At 43.8% G+C, this 17,887-nt stretch overlaps 1 protein-coding gene across 1 annotated transcript in view; it reads right to left on the bottom strand.

Moving 5' to 3' along the window:
* Positions 1-17,887, bottom strand: part of kifap3a (kinesin-associated protein 3a) — a 70,871-nt gene that overhangs the window by 8,803 nt on the left and 44,181 nt on the right. Inside the window, exons 15-19 of the mRNA XM_028587599.1 lie at positions 14,904-15,029; positions 13,320-13,418; positions 9,081-9,166; positions 4,959-5,148; positions 4,735-4,825 (exon numbers count right to left, since the gene is read on the bottom strand). Coding sequence (XP_028443400.1) covers positions 4,735-4,825; positions 4,959-5,148; positions 9,081-9,166; positions 13,320-13,418; positions 14,904-15,029 — 592 coding nt within the window. The remainder of the gene's footprint in view (positions 1-4,734; positions 4,826-4,958; positions 5,149-9,080; positions 9,167-13,319; positions 13,419-14,903; positions 15,030-17,887) is intronic.

The raw sequence follows: 17,887 nt of genomic DNA, 5'->3' as shown, positions 1-17,887 counted from the left end.
CACTCACAGACAGACACACACACACACACACACACACAGACACACACACACACACACACACACAGACACACACACACACACACACACACACACACTCACAGACACACACACACACACACACACACACACTCACACACAGACACACTCACAGACACACACACACACACACACACACACACTCACACACACAGACAGAATTGATATCGCTTTATGTGCCGTTTTTTTGCCTTTTTCCAACATTTTGTCACTTTTTATTTTTATTTTTTTTAAATCGGTTTTGTTGCTTTTCCCAGACTGATCTCATAAAGTGGCGTATGTATGTCACGCCAATGCTTTTTTCTAATATTAAATATAACTTTGAAAACAGGGCAAATTTGACCCAAGGACAACATGAGGGTTAATACATTAATTCAAACCCCATGTTAAAGTTTGCTTCAGGCGTTCCTTGTACTGCAGTTTCTTCACACATCAGCACGAAGATTAATCAATTAGTCGTCAACTATTAAATAAATTGTCAACTCTTTTAAAATTTTCTTTTGAAAAAAGCTGATTCCAGCGTTGTTAAACGTGAATATTGTTCTAGTTTCTTCTCTCCTCTGTGACAGTAAACTGAATATCTTTGAGTTTGGGAAACACTGATGCACATTTTTCACCATTTTCGGACATTTTTAGAGCCCAAACTACTAATCCATTCATCCAGAAAATAATCCACACATTAAAATCAACAATGTAAATAATTGATCGTTGCAGCTAAAGACACACACTATCTTAAAGATACACTAAAATCAACCCATAATCTTCATTTTATAGTTATTTTATTCACACAATTAACAGTGATCGTACAGTATTACGTCCATTTAAGATTAAAAAGAAGCCTTCATTCACACCATGTTTCACACATAGTTTAAAATAAGCGGCGGAGCCGGCTTTGATTATTATGTTAACCTGGATCACTCAGAGTACAGTGGCCAAATTAAAACAGGCTCACAGACGCCCATTCCCCCGGTGCTCGCAGTATGTTTTAAAGGTATCAGTGACAAAGCCGAGAGAGGGAGAGGGAGGAAGAGAGAGAAAGGAGGGAGAAAAAGAGACAGTAAGTAATGAGTGAAGGGATTTCTCGAGTCGTCACAGTCAGCCTCTCAATAGCAGCCAAACTAAACATTCCTGCTGGCGAGCAAAAGAAATTCCATCGACACAAGCTTTATCGCACGCGAAAAGGGAAGTTTGATAATATACAAGACAAATTACTCACAATAAACTCTCTATTTCCTCAACTATTCATCATCTCAGGCTGCAGCGTAGCGTAAAAACTGACTCAGAGTCCATTTTTAGCGATAGCGAGATAGATTTGGTGATTCCCAGGCTTCAGTTTCATGATTCAACCTGTGGAATGTCAGCGGTGTTTTGGGACTGAAGGAGCTGATATTTTGGAGCCACAGAGGAGCGAGAGAAGACGGAGTGACGGCTGGAGAGTGGTTGTTCTCAGAGCTGAGAGTACTGCTGCTCGGCGGGTGGAGCGATGCCTTCTGGGACCGATGAGACTTGTTGACTCAGGCCGGGCCCGGCTCAGAAACACAGATCAGGGAATAGCGATTCAGAGAAACAAATACGAGCGGGTAGGGGGGAAAACACTCGCAGTTTAGCGTTTCCTCTCCGACACAGTCAGTGTTTCTGGACAAAAACAACCTGCCCTGCTGACAGCCTCCGACACACTCGCATTCATAATCATGTTGTGTGTGTACCTGTTTTACTATATTCGTGGGGTCCAAAAACCGGGGACTACAGTATACTTGTGGGGTCTGCACAGCCTTGTGGGGACCAAAGTGCTGGTCCCCACGAGTTTAAAGGGCTGTTTGAGGGTTAAGACTTGGTTTTAGGATTATGGTTAGAATTAAGTTATGGTTAAGGTTAGGGTAAGGGTTAAGGTTAGGCATTTAGTTGTGATGGTTAAGGTTAGGGTAAGGGTTAAGGTTAGGCATTTAGTTGTGATGGTTAAGGTTAGGGTTAGGGTTAAGGTTAGGCATTTAGTTGTGATGGTTAAGGTTAGGGTAAGGGGCTAGGGAATGCATTATGTCAATGATACAGTGGGGGAAATAAGTATTTGACCCCTTGCTGATTTTGCAGGTTTGCCCACTTACAAAGAATGCAAAAATCTACAATTTTAATCATATGTACATTCTAACAGTGAAAGACAGAATCCCAAAGAAAATTCCAGAAAATCACATCATATGAATTTATTAAAATTGATAACCATCTGATGAGGAAAAACAAGTATTTGACCCCCTAGACAAACAGCAAGTATTCTGGCTCCTACAAGCCAGTTAGTCTTTCTTTAAGACACAGCCCCAATACGAACCAATTATCTACATCAAATACACCTGCCTCACCTCGTTACCTGTATAAAAGACACCTGTGAACACCCAAACAACCAGCATCCAACATCACCACCATGGGCAAGACCAAAGAGCTTTCTACGGACATCAGGGACAAGATTGTTGATCTGCACAAGGCTGGGATGGGCTACAAGAGAATCGGAAAGCAACTTGGAGAGAAAAGATCAACTGTCGGTGCAGTTATCAGGAAATGGAAGAAGCACCACACCACCGCCAACCTCCCTCGGTGTGGGCCTCCACACAAGATCTTGCCTCGTGGGGTGTCCCTGATCATGCGAACGGTGAGGAATCATCCCAAAACCACAAGGGGGGAACTGATGAATCAACTGAAGGCAGCTGGGACCACAGTTACAAAAGAAACGGTTGGTAACACACTACGCCGTCATGGATTGAAATCCTGCAGCGCACGCAAGGTCCCCCTGCTCAAGAAGAAACATGTACAGGCCCGCATGAAGTTCGCCATTCACCACCTGGACGACTCAGAAGAGGCCTGGAAGAAGGTGATGTGGTCAGATGAGACCAAAATAGAACTTTTTGGCCTCAACTCAACTCGTCGTGTTTGGAGGGCAAAAGAACACCGAGTACAACCCAAAGAACACCATCCCCACCGTCAAGCATGGTGGTGGCAACATCATGCTTTGGGGGTGTTTTTCAGCCAAGGGACGGGACAACTCCATCGTATTGAGGGGAGGATGGACGGGGCCATGTATCGTGGAATTCTGGACCGACATCTCCTTCCCTCAGTGAGAGAGCTGAAGATGGGTCGAGGATGGGTGTTTCAGCACGACAACGACCCTAAGCACACCGCCAAAGCAACAAAAGAGTGGCTGAAGAAGAAGCACATCAAGGTTCTGGAGTGGCCTAGCCAGTCTCCAGACCTGAATCTGATTGAAAATCTTTGGAGGGAGCTTAAAATTCGAGAACCTGAATGATTTGGAGGCTGTCTGCAGGGAGGAGTGGGCCAACATCCCTGCCGAAATGTGCACAAACTTTGTCACCAACTATAAAAACCGTTTGACATCTGTGCTGGCCAATAATGGCTTTTCTACAAAATATTAACATGCTGTTTGTCCAGGGGGTCAAATACTTGTTTTTCCTCATCAGATGGTTATCAATTTTAATAAATTCATATGATGTGATTTTCTGTAATTTTCTTTGGGATTCTGTCTTTCACTGTTAGAATGTACATATGATTAAAATTGTAGATTTTTGCATTCTTTGTAAGTGGGCAAACCTGCAAAATCAGCAAGGGGTCAAATACTTATTTCCCCCACTGTATGTCCCCACAAAGATAGTAATACAGACTTCTCTGTGTGTGTGTGTGTGTGTGTGATGGCAAAGATCCAATAGCCGGCTCAGTTTTCTATCCAGTCACAGGTTCGCTGAATACCCCACTCCTTCCAGAAAAATGCGGAGTTTTTTTGTGATTGTTGCGGGCAAAAATCCTTGATTATGCGGCACGTTTTCTTAAAGACTTTGATGGAATATGCTATATATGATATTTATGCAATTTTATGCGATGAAATTGCAGGAACTTGCAAAAACTGCCGTTTGATGAAAAAGAAAAAGTGATCCCCCCCACACACACACACACACACACACACTGTTTTCGATGATGTTCACGTCGCGTAATTACGTGACTTCATAACGTTCCCATGGCAACAGGGTGAAAATGGCTGCTCTTGTGTGAAGTAAACGCAACATTTTTCAACTTTCTGCTAAGATATATTATGGGACTTTTTGTTGCAAAAAGCCACACAACACAAGCAGGTCCACATTACAACAGCAACAGTGACTTCCATATCTAATGAAAGTCATAATACATAGCAGTTTTCATAGGTTTTTTTTTTCTTACTTAGATTGACTCAGTGGGAAACCTGACAGTCTTTGTTATCCACAATCCTTTTTAGGTCTGGTTGTACTCGGTTGTGGCCACTCTTTCACTCATTTGTCACTAAAGGGGCTTTCAAACAAACAATCAGCAGTGAAAGGGTTAATGATGAGGAAGGTGATCTGTGGCTGCTTTTTTTTCCTCAGGTTGCAGAATCTGTCCATAAAAAAACTCTGCTGTGTTATTTTTCATTTTAAAATAATTGGCAGATGCATTCAAGTGCTTTTTTTTTTAACCAATCTGAAATGTTTCAAAAAGTTAAAAAAAAGAAAAAGAATCCGCCAATAACACAGCCCCCAGCCACACAGTAAGAGCCTCAAAGGAGAAGGCACAGAGCCGCATACGGCTCAAGAGCCACAGGTTTGCCACCCCTGCCTTAGGGCCTCAATTTAGACATCATTCCCTCTACATAGTGTAGATGTAGCCTCAGATGAGCAGAGAGCTCCTTACCTGCCCATGTATCCCGTCTGTCCCAGCTCTCCATTCGGGAAGTCGGTGTAGAACTCCGGACTGATGGCGCCGTCTGCTGACATGATCCCGTCTGGATGAAACGACACAAACGCAAGTTAATAAAACATGAAAAACAAGCGTTGGCATCAAATCTTCTCATTTTAAATCACTCTCAGGTTTTCCCAGTTTCATAAAAGAACCATTCCCTTTAAATCCTCCAGTACCGGCGCTGTAGAACAGGTCGGGTCTCTCCAGGATGTCTCTGGCCCCGATGAAGGATTCTCCGTCCTCCCCGAACACAAAGGGCTGTCCCTCTTCATCCATCAGGCGGTTCTCCACCATCTCCAGCCACTGACCGTTGTACCAGCGGAACTTCTCATTCTGGATCTTCTTTCCCCACTCCTCGTCATATTCCTGCGGTGATGTTGGAGAGAGAGGAGGGAGACCAAAATCATTGGCAAAATACTGTATTGTGAGCACTTGACACTAGGGGTGACCCCGAATAGTCGAAGATTCGATGCATCAATATGCGGAGCCTGATTCGACCACCAATCTCACAGTCGAATCTTCGCGGGTGTAATTATGAAACAAGGATTATACCATTTTGGCAATATGGGGGTGCTCAATGTCTAATTTAATTTCACACAGAACTACTGGTTTTGTACGGTTATATTAACTTATATACAGCCTTTAATTATGATAATGCTGTAAAAAAAAAAACGTGAAAAGAAAGAAGCGTTCAATAAATATTTTTTACATATATGTGTGTGTGTGTGTGTGTGTGTGTAAATCCAACCACCCCTGTAACAGATTTAAGTTTCACTTTCCCTGATCCGTGACAGACGAGGAGCATCTTGGCGGCAGGGATTAACGTTACTTAACAATGTCTGGAAAAAGTGTTGATGCACTTTCAAATGGTTAAAGATGATCCCAAAAAAGTAAAAAGCAAGTTGTGCCAACAGCTCATGTCCTAACACTCGTCAACAACAAACATGGCTTTCCACTTAAAACGGGTACGTTTATTACCAATAAAGACGGTTCAGTCTTTCATATATAATGCCGCTTTTAATTTACGAATAGCAATATCATATGTTGGGACTTAAAATCGATAGATTTTTCTAGATCCACCCACAGTATCAGACTGACGACGGCAGTTCATCTAGTAGTAGTAGTAGTAGTAGTAGTAGTAGTAGTAGTAGTAGTAGTAGTAGTAGTAGTAGTAGTAGTCTACCGGAGCTGCACCAAAACTAACTCAAAGAAAGCTAGATTTGAGACCGCCATTGTCCGAGAAAAGGAAAAGACAAATTCCCGGACAAAATTGCAGAGTTTATTGCGCTCGACATCAGGCCAGTGAATGTTGTGGACGGTGAAGGTTTTAAAGAATTAATTCTGATTCAAATGTGTAAATCCTTAGTCGGGGAAACCCCTACTTGACACACACTCGATTGTTGAATTGTTCTGCTTCGGATAATACACGTGTGACCTTTGGTTAAAAAAAGGACTATTTCACTGTTTTCTAAACAGCTAAAAGTTTCTTCTGTGATGCAGTGTGTGCTGCGTTGGCAACAATAGCCTCCGTCTTGAATCGCTCTTTTCACTCATTTTTTTCACTCTTTTGTAGATTATGGTGAATCAGTGTGTGTTGTTAGCTTGACAAGCCAGACCCACATCAAGATGTTGGGTCTGGGAACTCCCCATTGGCAGGGCTCAATCCGAGGGGCGGGATAAAAAGTTGTCTTTCAAATCCCCTCTGCACGCAACAGGATAGCGATACAACCAATCAGAGCAACGAAGAAGGTAGCAGAGCTAGTTGATAGATTAAACTTTAAACTCCGAACACATCTTCCTTTTTTAAGAATGACTTCAGCGCCGTTCTTTGTTCTTTTCTCAAAGAAAACTCCAAGTCTTCCAGAAGACCTCTGTTCACCAGCAGCAGCAGCAGCCATAAGCCCCGCCCACCGACTCTATACACGATGTGATTGGTCTGACCAGAGTTTGGTTTTTCCAGCTCGCAAGTCAACGGAGAGTGCCTAGACCCCCCCCCCGGCTGCAAATTACATTTGCTGCCGCTAGGGTGCGTCTAGATTTCTAGGCTAGTGTGTTGTAGCAAAGTTTTAATAGCGCTAGGATGCTATGGTTAGCCACCTCGTCTCGGCTACTGATGTAGAACAGATCACCAGGAGACTGAAGGCAAGACACATTCAGAAACCGTATCTCACTCAAAACAGCATGGATGGGGTTTTATTTCCAAGTTTGTATGTGTATGGAAGCACCAGAGACGAAAAAAAAAGCGATTTTTTCAAAATATAGGCACTTTAATCAACAGCTCCATATCTATATCATCCATAACATGTACAGTATGTATGACTGTGTGTTGTCTCCGTCCTCCTCACTTCAGCTAATAAACTCCTCCGTCCGGCCGGCTCGGCGACAGAGACGACCACAGAGTTGTGTTTTCTTTTCTGAAGGGGGAGCGATAAAGGCGGCCTTTGAGACCGATGCAAAGCAGAGCCCCCGTGGGCCCTGACAGCCACCCAACCCGAGGACCCTGCGCTCCAACGGGCCTATTGACCGCCACACAGAGGCTGGAGGCGACGGCGACACGTTGTGTCAGCTTGCTGATTCGTCAGAGGCTGAAGCGGCAGCGTGACTCATGCTCAGCAATTAAGGCACCGATATTAGTTTAATATGACTCATCAGTTATTAGCGGCTGAGCTCATGATAGAATGAGCTCATTACAGCCGGAGTGAGGCAGTGCACGGCACCTTCTGGGAGCTTTTTTTCCCCCCAACATATTCCTTTGGAAATGTAGCCAGGCTAAGAATAGATCACAGTGAATTAGGCCTCTGTCCCACTTGGAGCATCTACAAAGTTCCTTGTGAAACTGTGTGTGTGTGTGTGTGTGTGTGTGTGTGTGTGTGTGTTTTTACATGAGCAGGGCCACATTGATCAAAGTCAAAAATTTCAGGACTGGCCAGTTATGGCGTGTGCTGCCAGCACAGCCGAGCAGTAATGATTGCATGCGTGCGTGTGTGTGTGTGTGTGTGTGTGTGTGCGTGTGCGTGTGTGTGTCTGTCCATGGGTCTGCTTTCTCTCTCACCTCTGCTGTCCAGCCGCTGACACACTCCAGAGCCCGCCAGCTGCCTTTCATGTGGCCCGCAGCTTAATAGGTCTCACTGATAATTTCAATGAAACACTTCCTTCGCCCCCGCTACACTGCCTGGCTATAATCTACAGCTAATTACGCTGATCTGAGGTCTGGCAGCGATCACACGCGGACTGGGAGCTGACCACACCTGTCAGTCACGGGGCGATCCGGGGGTTCATGGGTTTGTTAATCGCTGATGTCAAATCTGACTCGGGCACATCGGGAGGAGGGAAGGACTGTGGAAAACGTCTCACGTTTGTATGGAAATGGGATTGAGCAGCATGAAAATACTGCAGGACAATTTGGTAGTTTTTTTTTTGTGTGATTTGAATAGACTTCAAAGACTTAATTTTGATTTTACATTTCATTTCATGACTGGTGATTATTGTAGAAAACAAACAGCTTCCAAAGGTTTGTGAACTTGTCCTTTTCAAAGCTGTATTACCAACCGGACAAAGTCGGCCCCCAGACCCCCAAACGCATTTGCTTCACTGCCAATCGGTCCAATTCAGAGCTGCAAAGATTAATCGATTCAATTAATCGCCAACTATTTTGATAATCCCTTTGAGTCAAGTTTTATGTAAAAAAAGTCAAACTTCTCTGATGTCAGCTTGTTAAATGTGAACATGTTCTAGTTTCTTCTCTCCTCTGGGACAGTAAACTAATATCTTTGAGTTGGGGACAAAACGAGACATTTGATGACATCATCTTGGGCTTTTTGGGAAACACTGATCCACATTCTTCACCATTTTCTGACATTTTACAGACCAAAAAACTAATTTTACAACATTTAGTTAGTTTTGCTCTCCACTTTGACTTTTACATTCATTCATCAACTTATGTGCTTTCCAAAAACAGCTTGGGTGCTGCGCCTAAGCCTTATGGCGGTAGGGAAAACCCTGATAATCATCAGTTAAAACAATTCATGCTGAGTATTTTTGGGGTCTTTTTTCCGGTATTATACAGTGACAGCAGATAGACAGGAAAGGGGGAGAGAGATGGGGGATGACACGCAGCAAAGGGCAGTAGGTTGGATTCAAACCCACGCTGCTGCAAAGGACTCAGCCAACATGGGGCGAACACTCTTGCTGGGTGAGCTAGAGGCTTTTAATTTTTAATTCAAGTATCAAATGGTAAAAGTAACCTAAATTGCTCCCGCTGACGTGTCGACATGTTTATGAGGCCTGGGTTTACTCACGGCGATGATGTCCAGCGTGTTGTGGCAGACTTTGCGGATCTCTGCGTTGTTATCGTGCATCAGGTCGATGAGGTACGCTGGGGCTTCTGAGATCAGGACTCAAGGAAAGGAACAATGGCATCCTCTCTGGGACGTTTCAATGCTGAATCATTTGCTTGTCTTTTAATCAGTCGCAAGGGGAAGGATGGGGATGGAGATGTGGTGGAGCTGTGGTATTCTCCCACAAAGAAACTACACTACTATGTTTTCACAGACAGTTTATTAAAAAGACAGTAGTGTTCATGTGCGCTACAGTCTTTCTAAACTATATCTTTTTAATAAACTGTCTGTACACTTACAAAGTTCTCAATGCTTCGGTTTACATGTAGGGAGCCTCATTATGCTACCGTGGAAGTGTGGTAATATTTTGAGCCTTGTTAGTGGTGCAGAAATAGCGATTTACCCTCTGCCCCAAAGGCTAGTGTTAGAAGCTAATCACAGGTTTGTGCTAGCTTGTTTCAAGGTAGAGACCCATTCAATTAGCATGAAAACATATCCCAGGGAACAGTCGACTCGGTACACATATGTTATTAACCCCTAGGTTCATTTTGCACCACAATTGTCCTTTAAGTGGCTTTTTGAGACAAAAAAGATCTCCGTCCACACAAGAGTTTCAGCTCCAGTAGCAGAACTAATCTCTGGCCATACTGTATTAACACATCTGACGACACATATCACATGACCGTTCACACACACTGGGCACGTGCAGGGTGGTGATGGTGCAGTGGATATGACGCATGCCTTTGGTGTGGGAGATCCAGGTTCGATTCCCACTGCGATAAATCAACCAATGTGTCCCTGAGCAAGACACTTAACCCCTAGTTGCTCCAGAGGCGTGCCACCTCTGATATATGAAAAAGAAAAAAACAGGAGTGAGTCGGTTCATTGACGTATGGCACTCAATTCTCCCGGCTCAGTGACACGAGTCGGGTTAATTAACCGGCTCTTTGGTCAGTTCGTCAACACTAGTAAGCGTATTGTGTCACTTCCGGTGTTCCCGTGTTACAAACGCTAGTTTGCTGCCTCAGCAAAAACTTACTCAACTCTGCTTTATTGTTTAAATTAGCGGCTATTTGCCTGGATTGTATTTGAATTACAATTGTTCTACTCAAGCACTTATATTTGACTCACTTGACTCGCTGAATTTACAATTGTTAAACGCTGTTTGCAATGGCTAATTCTTCTCCCTCTCCTGCTCTGTCTTGCTCTGTGTGTCAAATGTTTAGCTATTCCTCTGCCTCATTTAGTGATAACGATACATGTAATAAATGTAGTATATTCGCTGCTCTGGAGGCAAGGCTTAGTGAAAAGATCATACTTCACGTAGGGGGTAATGGTCGTAAATCGGAGATCACTAAAATGAATGTTGAGTCACTTTGTGCATACGCAAAGACAATGTCGGACTCAGTAGTTTTCTCTGGACCCCTGCCAAACCTGACCAATGATGAAATGTACAGCCGTACGTCATCCTTCCACCGCTGGTTGTCGGGGGGGTGCCCAGCTAACGATGTGAGCTATGTGAATAACTGGGGGGCGTTCTGGGGAAAGCCTGGTCTGATGGAGAGGGACGGCATTCATCCCACCTGGGACGGAGCCGCTCTCATATCAAAAAATCTGAAGCCACTCCTCCATATTAATACTCAAATTCCTAGAGGCTCAGGCCGAGGAGGGGGAGTTGCAGCCATCTTTGATTCAAGCCTGTTAATTACTCCTAAACCTAAACTAAATTATAACTCGTTTGAAAGTCTTGCTCTTCATCTTCAACATCCAAAATGGAAAACATTACAGCCAATTATATTTGTGGTTATTTACAGGGCTCCAGGTCCGTATTCTGAATTTTTATCTGATTTCTCAGAGTTTTTATCATGTTTAGTCCTTAAATCAGACAAAGTACTTATTGTAGGTGATTTTAATATCCATGGACAATGATAGCCTTTAGTACTGCTTTCAACTCATTATTGGATTCAATCGGTTTCAGTCAGAGTGTGCACAAGGCGACGCACTGTTTTAACCACACCCTTGACCTTGTGCTGGCATATGGTATTGAAATTGAGGATTTAATAATATTTCCGCAGAATTCGGTATTATCAGATCATTTTTTAATTACTTTTGAATTCTTACTACCTGATTATACTAAATTAGATAAAAGCTTCTACACTAGAGGCCTATCTGACAGTGCTATAGCTAAATTTAAGGAAGATATTCAAACAGCATTCGACTCTATGTCATGCCTTAACATAACAGAGGACCTCTATGTTAACCTCAGTCCCTCTCAAATTGATACATTTGTAGACGGTGCTACGACTTGCCTACGGACGACCTTAGACTGTGTTGCTCCCCTAAAAAAGAAGATGATGAAGCAAAGGAAACTAGCACCTTGGTATAACTCCCAAACTCGCAAATTAAAACAAATCTCGCGAAACCTCGAAAGTAAGTGGCATTCCACCAAAGTGGAAGAATCCCGTTTGGATTGGCAAGAAAGTCTAAAAACCTATAGGAAGGCCCTAAGAAAAGCCAGATCAGACTATTACTCTTCACTAATAGAAGAAAGGGGTCAGATCTGACAAATACAGAATTGATTTTAAAATCCTTCTCCTGACCTACAAAGCTCTAAATGGTCAAGCACCATCATATCTAGAAGGGCTCCTAATACCTTTTTGTCCCACTAGAGCACTGCGCTCCCAGAATGCAGAGTTACTTGTGGTACCTAGAGTCTCTAAAAGTAGAATGGGAACAAGAGCCTTCAGTTATCAGGCTCCTCTCCTATGGAACCAGCTCCCGATCTGGGTTCGGGGGGCAGAAACTGTCACCTCATTCAAGAATGAACTTAAAACTCTCCTATTTGATAAAGCTTATAGTTAGGGAGTGAGGAGTTGCAGGGTCCACCTATCTGGCCCACCTGCTTCTCTTCATAATTGTTAGATTAATAACATATAACAAAAGTAGAGGGAGGCAGACCAGCACAGCCCGATCCGGCAGGGGAGAGTTCAAAGCCCGAACAGGCTACCTCTCCTTATGTCCTGTCTCTCTTAGTTACGCTGTTATAGTTCTAGACCGCTGGGGGACTTCCTTCCTTCCTTTGACACACTGAGCTACTCTCTCCTCTCCCTTTCTATTACCATTTGAGTGTATCCCGTCCCAGAAATGCTTGTTACTAATCCTAGCTTCTGGGAAGTTTACTCCCCGGAGTCCTTATGTTTTTTCCCCCAGCGTATTTCCTTGGAGAACGTTGGCACCAAGATCCTGGTTTCAGCTGTCGCCGTGGTCCTGCTGCACTCCCTGCTGAGCTCAGCGGTGCCCTGCAATGTCATGCTGCTTCCTGCTGAACCCTGCTGCTTTGAAGTCGCTGTTTCATTATTAATGTGACTATTATTGCCACTGTTCATTAGAACCCCAACCGGCCCGTCAGACACCGCCTACCAAGAGCCTGGGTCTGTCCCAGGTTTCTTCCCAAGAGGGAGTTTTTCCTCGCCACCGTCGCACTGCTTGCTCTTGAGGGAATTACTGTAATTTTTGGAGCTTTGTAAATTATAGAGTGGTCTAGACCTACTCTATCTGTAAAATGTCTCGAGATAACTCTTGTTATGATTTGATACTATAAATAAAATTGAATTGAATATATAGCAATTGTAAGTCGCTTTGGATAAAAGCGTCAGCTAAATGACATGTAATGTAATGTAAACAGGAAGCAGATTGTCTGACGTTACTCTGCGGTTGAAGATCAAGGATGTAGAAGCTGAAAATACTTTGGAGAAAGAACAACAACGGTGAGTTATTATCTTGGACCGATGCCGAGGTCTGTAAGCTACCTAACAGATTAGAGTGAAGGACGTGTGTCCTCTTTTCCAAAAGGTCTCCGTTTGACCACAAAGCAACCCCAGAGTTTTAGAACCAAAACGAGGGCAGCATTGTTTCCAAATGTCTGTTTCAGGGGCTCTGAAACGCCGGAGTAGTGCAGATGCGAGGCGTAAACGTAGCAAAAGATATTTGTTTTTTAAACCAAAACGTAGTTGTGTAGGTGCAGCGATAGAGACATACCCTGAAAACTGAAAATAAGAGTCATTCTGGAGAGCACCAGAGAGCAACTTGTGGTGAAAGCTACTCGTGAACATTTTTGTCTCTTGTCTCTAAACATCCATCCCATCGAATGGGACAGGAATGTGTACTATATAATACTTCACTTATAAGCAGAAAGGATACGCGTGTCTTTGACGATGACGTCCCTGGTAGCTTTGTGAAAGACCATCTGGTAGAAGACGTACACAATCTGACACACAAACTCGTCATCCTCTTGTTGGGCTGAGAAGGAAACGGGTAGAGAAGAGGAGAGAGGTGAACACGGATTCAAGTGGATCATGAATCATCCAGTCTGTTGAATTAACCTTGAAAGTCATTTTTTATATTCATATCAATCACTTAAAAACTATAAATGGAGTACTGTGGAGACAGCAACACGCTCATTCGATTGCTCACAACTTCCGTTCAAGAATTTTGTAACAATCAAGATTTAAAGGGGAACTATGCAGTTTTTTTTTTAGCCTAATTTACCTTAACTTAGCTTCAATGGAATGGTTATATGACTTTTTTCGAGTTGAATGGTGGTCGTCTTGCTTCCCTCCTAGCGCCTGTGAGCGGAAAAACCACCCTTGCAACTTTCATTCATTTCATTTCATTGTCAGGAAGTATGGCGTGATATCAGGTCTCGCCATGTAACTAATTGCTTCACGGCACTGCACACATACGCCCATTCAAGAACCGGCTAACAAGGTAGCGATGGAGTTTTTCACACTATCGTCATGGCTGAGCCGGCAAAAAAAGAAGCAGAAAGCTAAGAAAGCGTTGTCGGAGGAACAGAGAAAGAGGAAACGGCAGACTGACCGAGTGAGGAGTCAGATACGAGTAAACATAGGAGCTGCCAAATATCTATTCTGAAGCTGTAGGGGAGCTCATTAGAGAAACCTGCCAGCAAAAACTGCATAATGCCCCTTTAAACTACTGAACATTTTTTACATTTACCCAGTTCTTTAAACTTCAAATGTACAAATGAAGGTATTGCAAAACTTCATCGGTGGGCCATCGGCTCAATAACCATCGTGTCACCTCCTACTGCCAGTTAGTGACTTAACAGACATTTATTTAAATGAAAAATCTTCCAGATTACATCTTTAGATTACCTTAAATAACACTGTTGCTCTAATTTTGACCAGTGTTTACCTTAACATAACATGAGGTCAACATTTCTAGGAGGATAGAAGACAATCCCTGTTAAAAGGTGAACTCACTAAAAGTCTGTGTAGCAGAGGGTGAGACATCGTGACTTTTAGGCTACATTTACATCGCTACGTCTTAGTTTAAAAGCGAATATCTTTTGCTACGTTTCCCCCTCTCATTCCCCCTGCTCTGGTGTTTCCCCCTCTGTGGCGTTTCCCCCTCTCATTCCCCCTGATCTGGCATTTCCCCCTCTCATTCCCCCTTCTCTGGCATTTCCCCCTCTCATTCCCCCTTCTCTGGCATTTCCCCCTTTCATTCCCCCTGCTCTGGCATTTCCCCCTCTCATACTGAAATGATGATGAGATCTTTTGGTTTGGGCGTGTTAGTTTGAACAGAGATTAGTCTTTCTAATAAAAACACTTGTGTGCACGGAGATTGCTTTTGGCTCAAAACTCCACTTAAAAACCAAAACGTAGTGATGTAAATGTAGCTTAAGTCACTAGCATAAAAATAAAATGAAAAAAATACTAGATCATCCATTTCATACTGCTTTGGAGAACTTGAGTTTCTCACCGTTGAGCAGCTCAATGAGAGCAGGAATGAGGCCAGACTTGGCCAACATGGCGGCACAGGAGTCATCCATGGAGACGGTGCCGATCATGATCACCACCTCCAGGATGAGATCGTCCTCCGCAGAACCTGACATCAGGGAAAAGAACAAGTGGAGAGGGTGACTGACAGCGCAACAGCAGAGAAAACGTTCACGTTCTGGGACTACAAAGGTCCACATCGGTCTGAGTTCAGTCGTTTGAAGGCTCGGTCTTGATTAGGGCTGCACAATTAAACGAAATTTTATCGAAATTGCAATATAGACTTGTGCAATATCCTAATCGCAGGGGCGAGGTAACCGGCTCCATCTAGCCTAGCTTAGCACAGATCCTGGAGGTAACCGGCTCCATCTAGCCTAGCTTAGCACTTATCCTGGAGGTAACCGGCTCCATCTAGCCTAGCTTAGCACAGATCCTGGAGGTAACCGGCTCCATCTAGCCTAGCTTAGCACAGATCCTGGAGGTAACCGGCTCCATCTAGCCTAGTTTAGCACAGATCCTGGAGGTAACCGGCTCCATCTAGCCTAGCTTAGCACAGATCCTGGAGGTAACCGGCTCCATCTAGCCTAGCTTAGCACAGATCCTGGAGGTAACCGGCTCCATCTAGCCTAGCTTAGCAAAGATCCTGGAAGTAACCGGCTCCATCTAGCCTAGCTTAGCACAGATCCTGGAGGTAACCGGCTCCATCTAGCCTAGCTTAGCACAGATCCTGGAGGTAACCGGCTCCATCTAGCCTAGCTTAGCACAGATCCTGGAGGTAACCGGCTCCATCTAGCCTAGCTTAGCACAGATCCTGGAGGTAACCGGTTCCATCTAGCCTAGCTTAGCAAAGATCCTGGAAGTAACCGGCTCCATCTAGCCTAGCTTAGCACAGATCCTGGAGGTAACCGGCTCCATCTAGCCTAGCTTAGCACAGATCCTGGAGGTAACCGGCTCCATCTAGCCTACTGCTCCTAATAAGTGACAAAATAACACTAACATGTTCCTGTTTACTGTACATGTTGTGATTTGTAGAGTCACAGCGTGTACAAATAACGAGATCACATGACACAGCCGTCTTCTAACCGTACACATACTGGGAACTATATTCTCAAAAAGGAGAAGCACGGCTACTCTCTGCTCCTCAACACGGGGCTTCTCAGATGCTGCGAGCAAATCCCTCCGCCCGAGTAGCGGAGAGTAGCCGAGTTACTGAGGATGGCTCAGATCTACCGGTTTCAAAACTCAAAACATTTTTAGCAGCACTGACTGAAACGTGGCACTGGGTATAAAAACTATTCCTGAAAGCCAGTCAAAGAACTCCAGGTTTGATTCATACTGTTCTTTACTCATTCCTTAAATAATAACTTTCAATTTTAGACTAAATTGAGTCAAAGTTTTTAACAGGCTGTTAAAACATTGCTAGTCTATATATCCACGACCTTCCACTTCTGGGTCATTTTATTTTCGACCAGATGTCCCGTCCCCCTTCCTCTTCCTTTGTGTTGGCGTTCTAACCTCTGGTGGATTTGTGAGGACTATGGTTAACTGCTCCTCAGATCTCTGCAGGGTAAATCCAGACAGCTAGCTAGACTATCTGTCCAATCGGAGTTTTCTGTTGCACGACTAAAACTACTTTTGAACGTACACACGTTCCACCAAAAACAAGTTCCTTCCTGAGGCTATTTTCCAGCTGCTCCGTCCGGCTCTTAGCACCGCCCAAGATGATTGTGACTGGTTTAAAAAAAATGCCAATAAACCACAGCATGTTGTTCTCCCATCCCGGAATGCTGGGTGGACTAACCAGACCTTCCTCCAAAGTGCTGTGGAGGAGGAAGGAAGGAAGGTCTGGCAAAGAGAGACTAAAAAAAAGTGCTAACTTTGGATTCTTTTGTTGAATGAAAAAACAGGTTAACTGCTCTACTCAAAAAGGCAAGCATGCAGAAGCTCAAGGTTGCTCATAATGACTGTATGAGGATACTGCTCAACAAACCCAGGTGCTCTAGTGCAAGTGACCTGTTCTGTAATGCGGGGGTCAGCACCTTCCAGGCATTGTTGAGGAGTCCATCTACAAATTTATTTGTCGCCTGAACGTCTCCCAAAATAGCATTGTTATGCTATTAGTAAATCCTAGGTTTAGTGCCATAAGATACCAATCATCACTATGGAAACACTGGCATAAATGTCTTTTATAGAAATGTAGTATTGTTGTTTCTTCTGGCTTTTATTTCTTTGTATATTTGTTTTTAAGGTATGATGAATGTCATGTCTGTGTCTTTTGAATCAACCTTGAGTCTGGAATAAAAACGTTGATTGATTGATTGATTGATTGATTACTCCACAAAGCCAGGTATTAACACAACCTGTTCTGGTATTGTAACTGTGTATCAAATGATCCCCAGAGAAGTTCCACTGGGCCTGGTTGGGTCTAATCAGAGGGTCGAACATGGAACCAGTCCACTTAGGTCTTCACTGGTCCAAGATTTGGACTTGATGTGAGTGGAAACCACCAAAACTAAGATTACCATTTAAATCATCCAACTTGTCTGTTATTTTCACCATTTACTATCAATGTGAATTAAATAACTAAACATATTGCACTCTGCTTTGTATTTCTGCTGTAATAAAGAGGAAGGAAAACTGATGTTAGGGGGAGGGGGGGGTCACTGGTCATCAAAGGTAAAGATAAGGCCCAGACCCAGACCCTAACGAGGGTCCTCTGTCCTCATATCATCCCTGAGCATCACTGATAGTGGGATGCAGGGGGGGAGGGGAGACCAAGACTCGGTTTTTAAAGGGAGATAGATGAGAGAACTGTGGCAGGGTTATCATGACGGTGTGTTCTGTAACAGTGGCTTTAAGATACATTTTCACAAATGATGTTACGTTCTGTGCCGGGGCTTCGAAAGAGTCACTGATGACATACGAGGCCTCGCTGCCCGTCCGTACCATGTGACTGGTTTATGAAGT

The sequence above is a fragment of the Perca flavescens genome, chromosome 9, assembly GCF_004354835.1.
Source record: "Perca flavescens isolate YP-PL-M2 chromosome 9, PFLA_1.0, whole genome shotgun sequence".
In the NCBI taxonomy this organism is placed as follows: Eukaryota; Metazoa; Chordata; class Actinopteri; order Perciformes; family Percidae; genus Perca; species Perca flavescens.
This window is presented reverse-complemented; position numbering and strand designations above follow the sequence as displayed.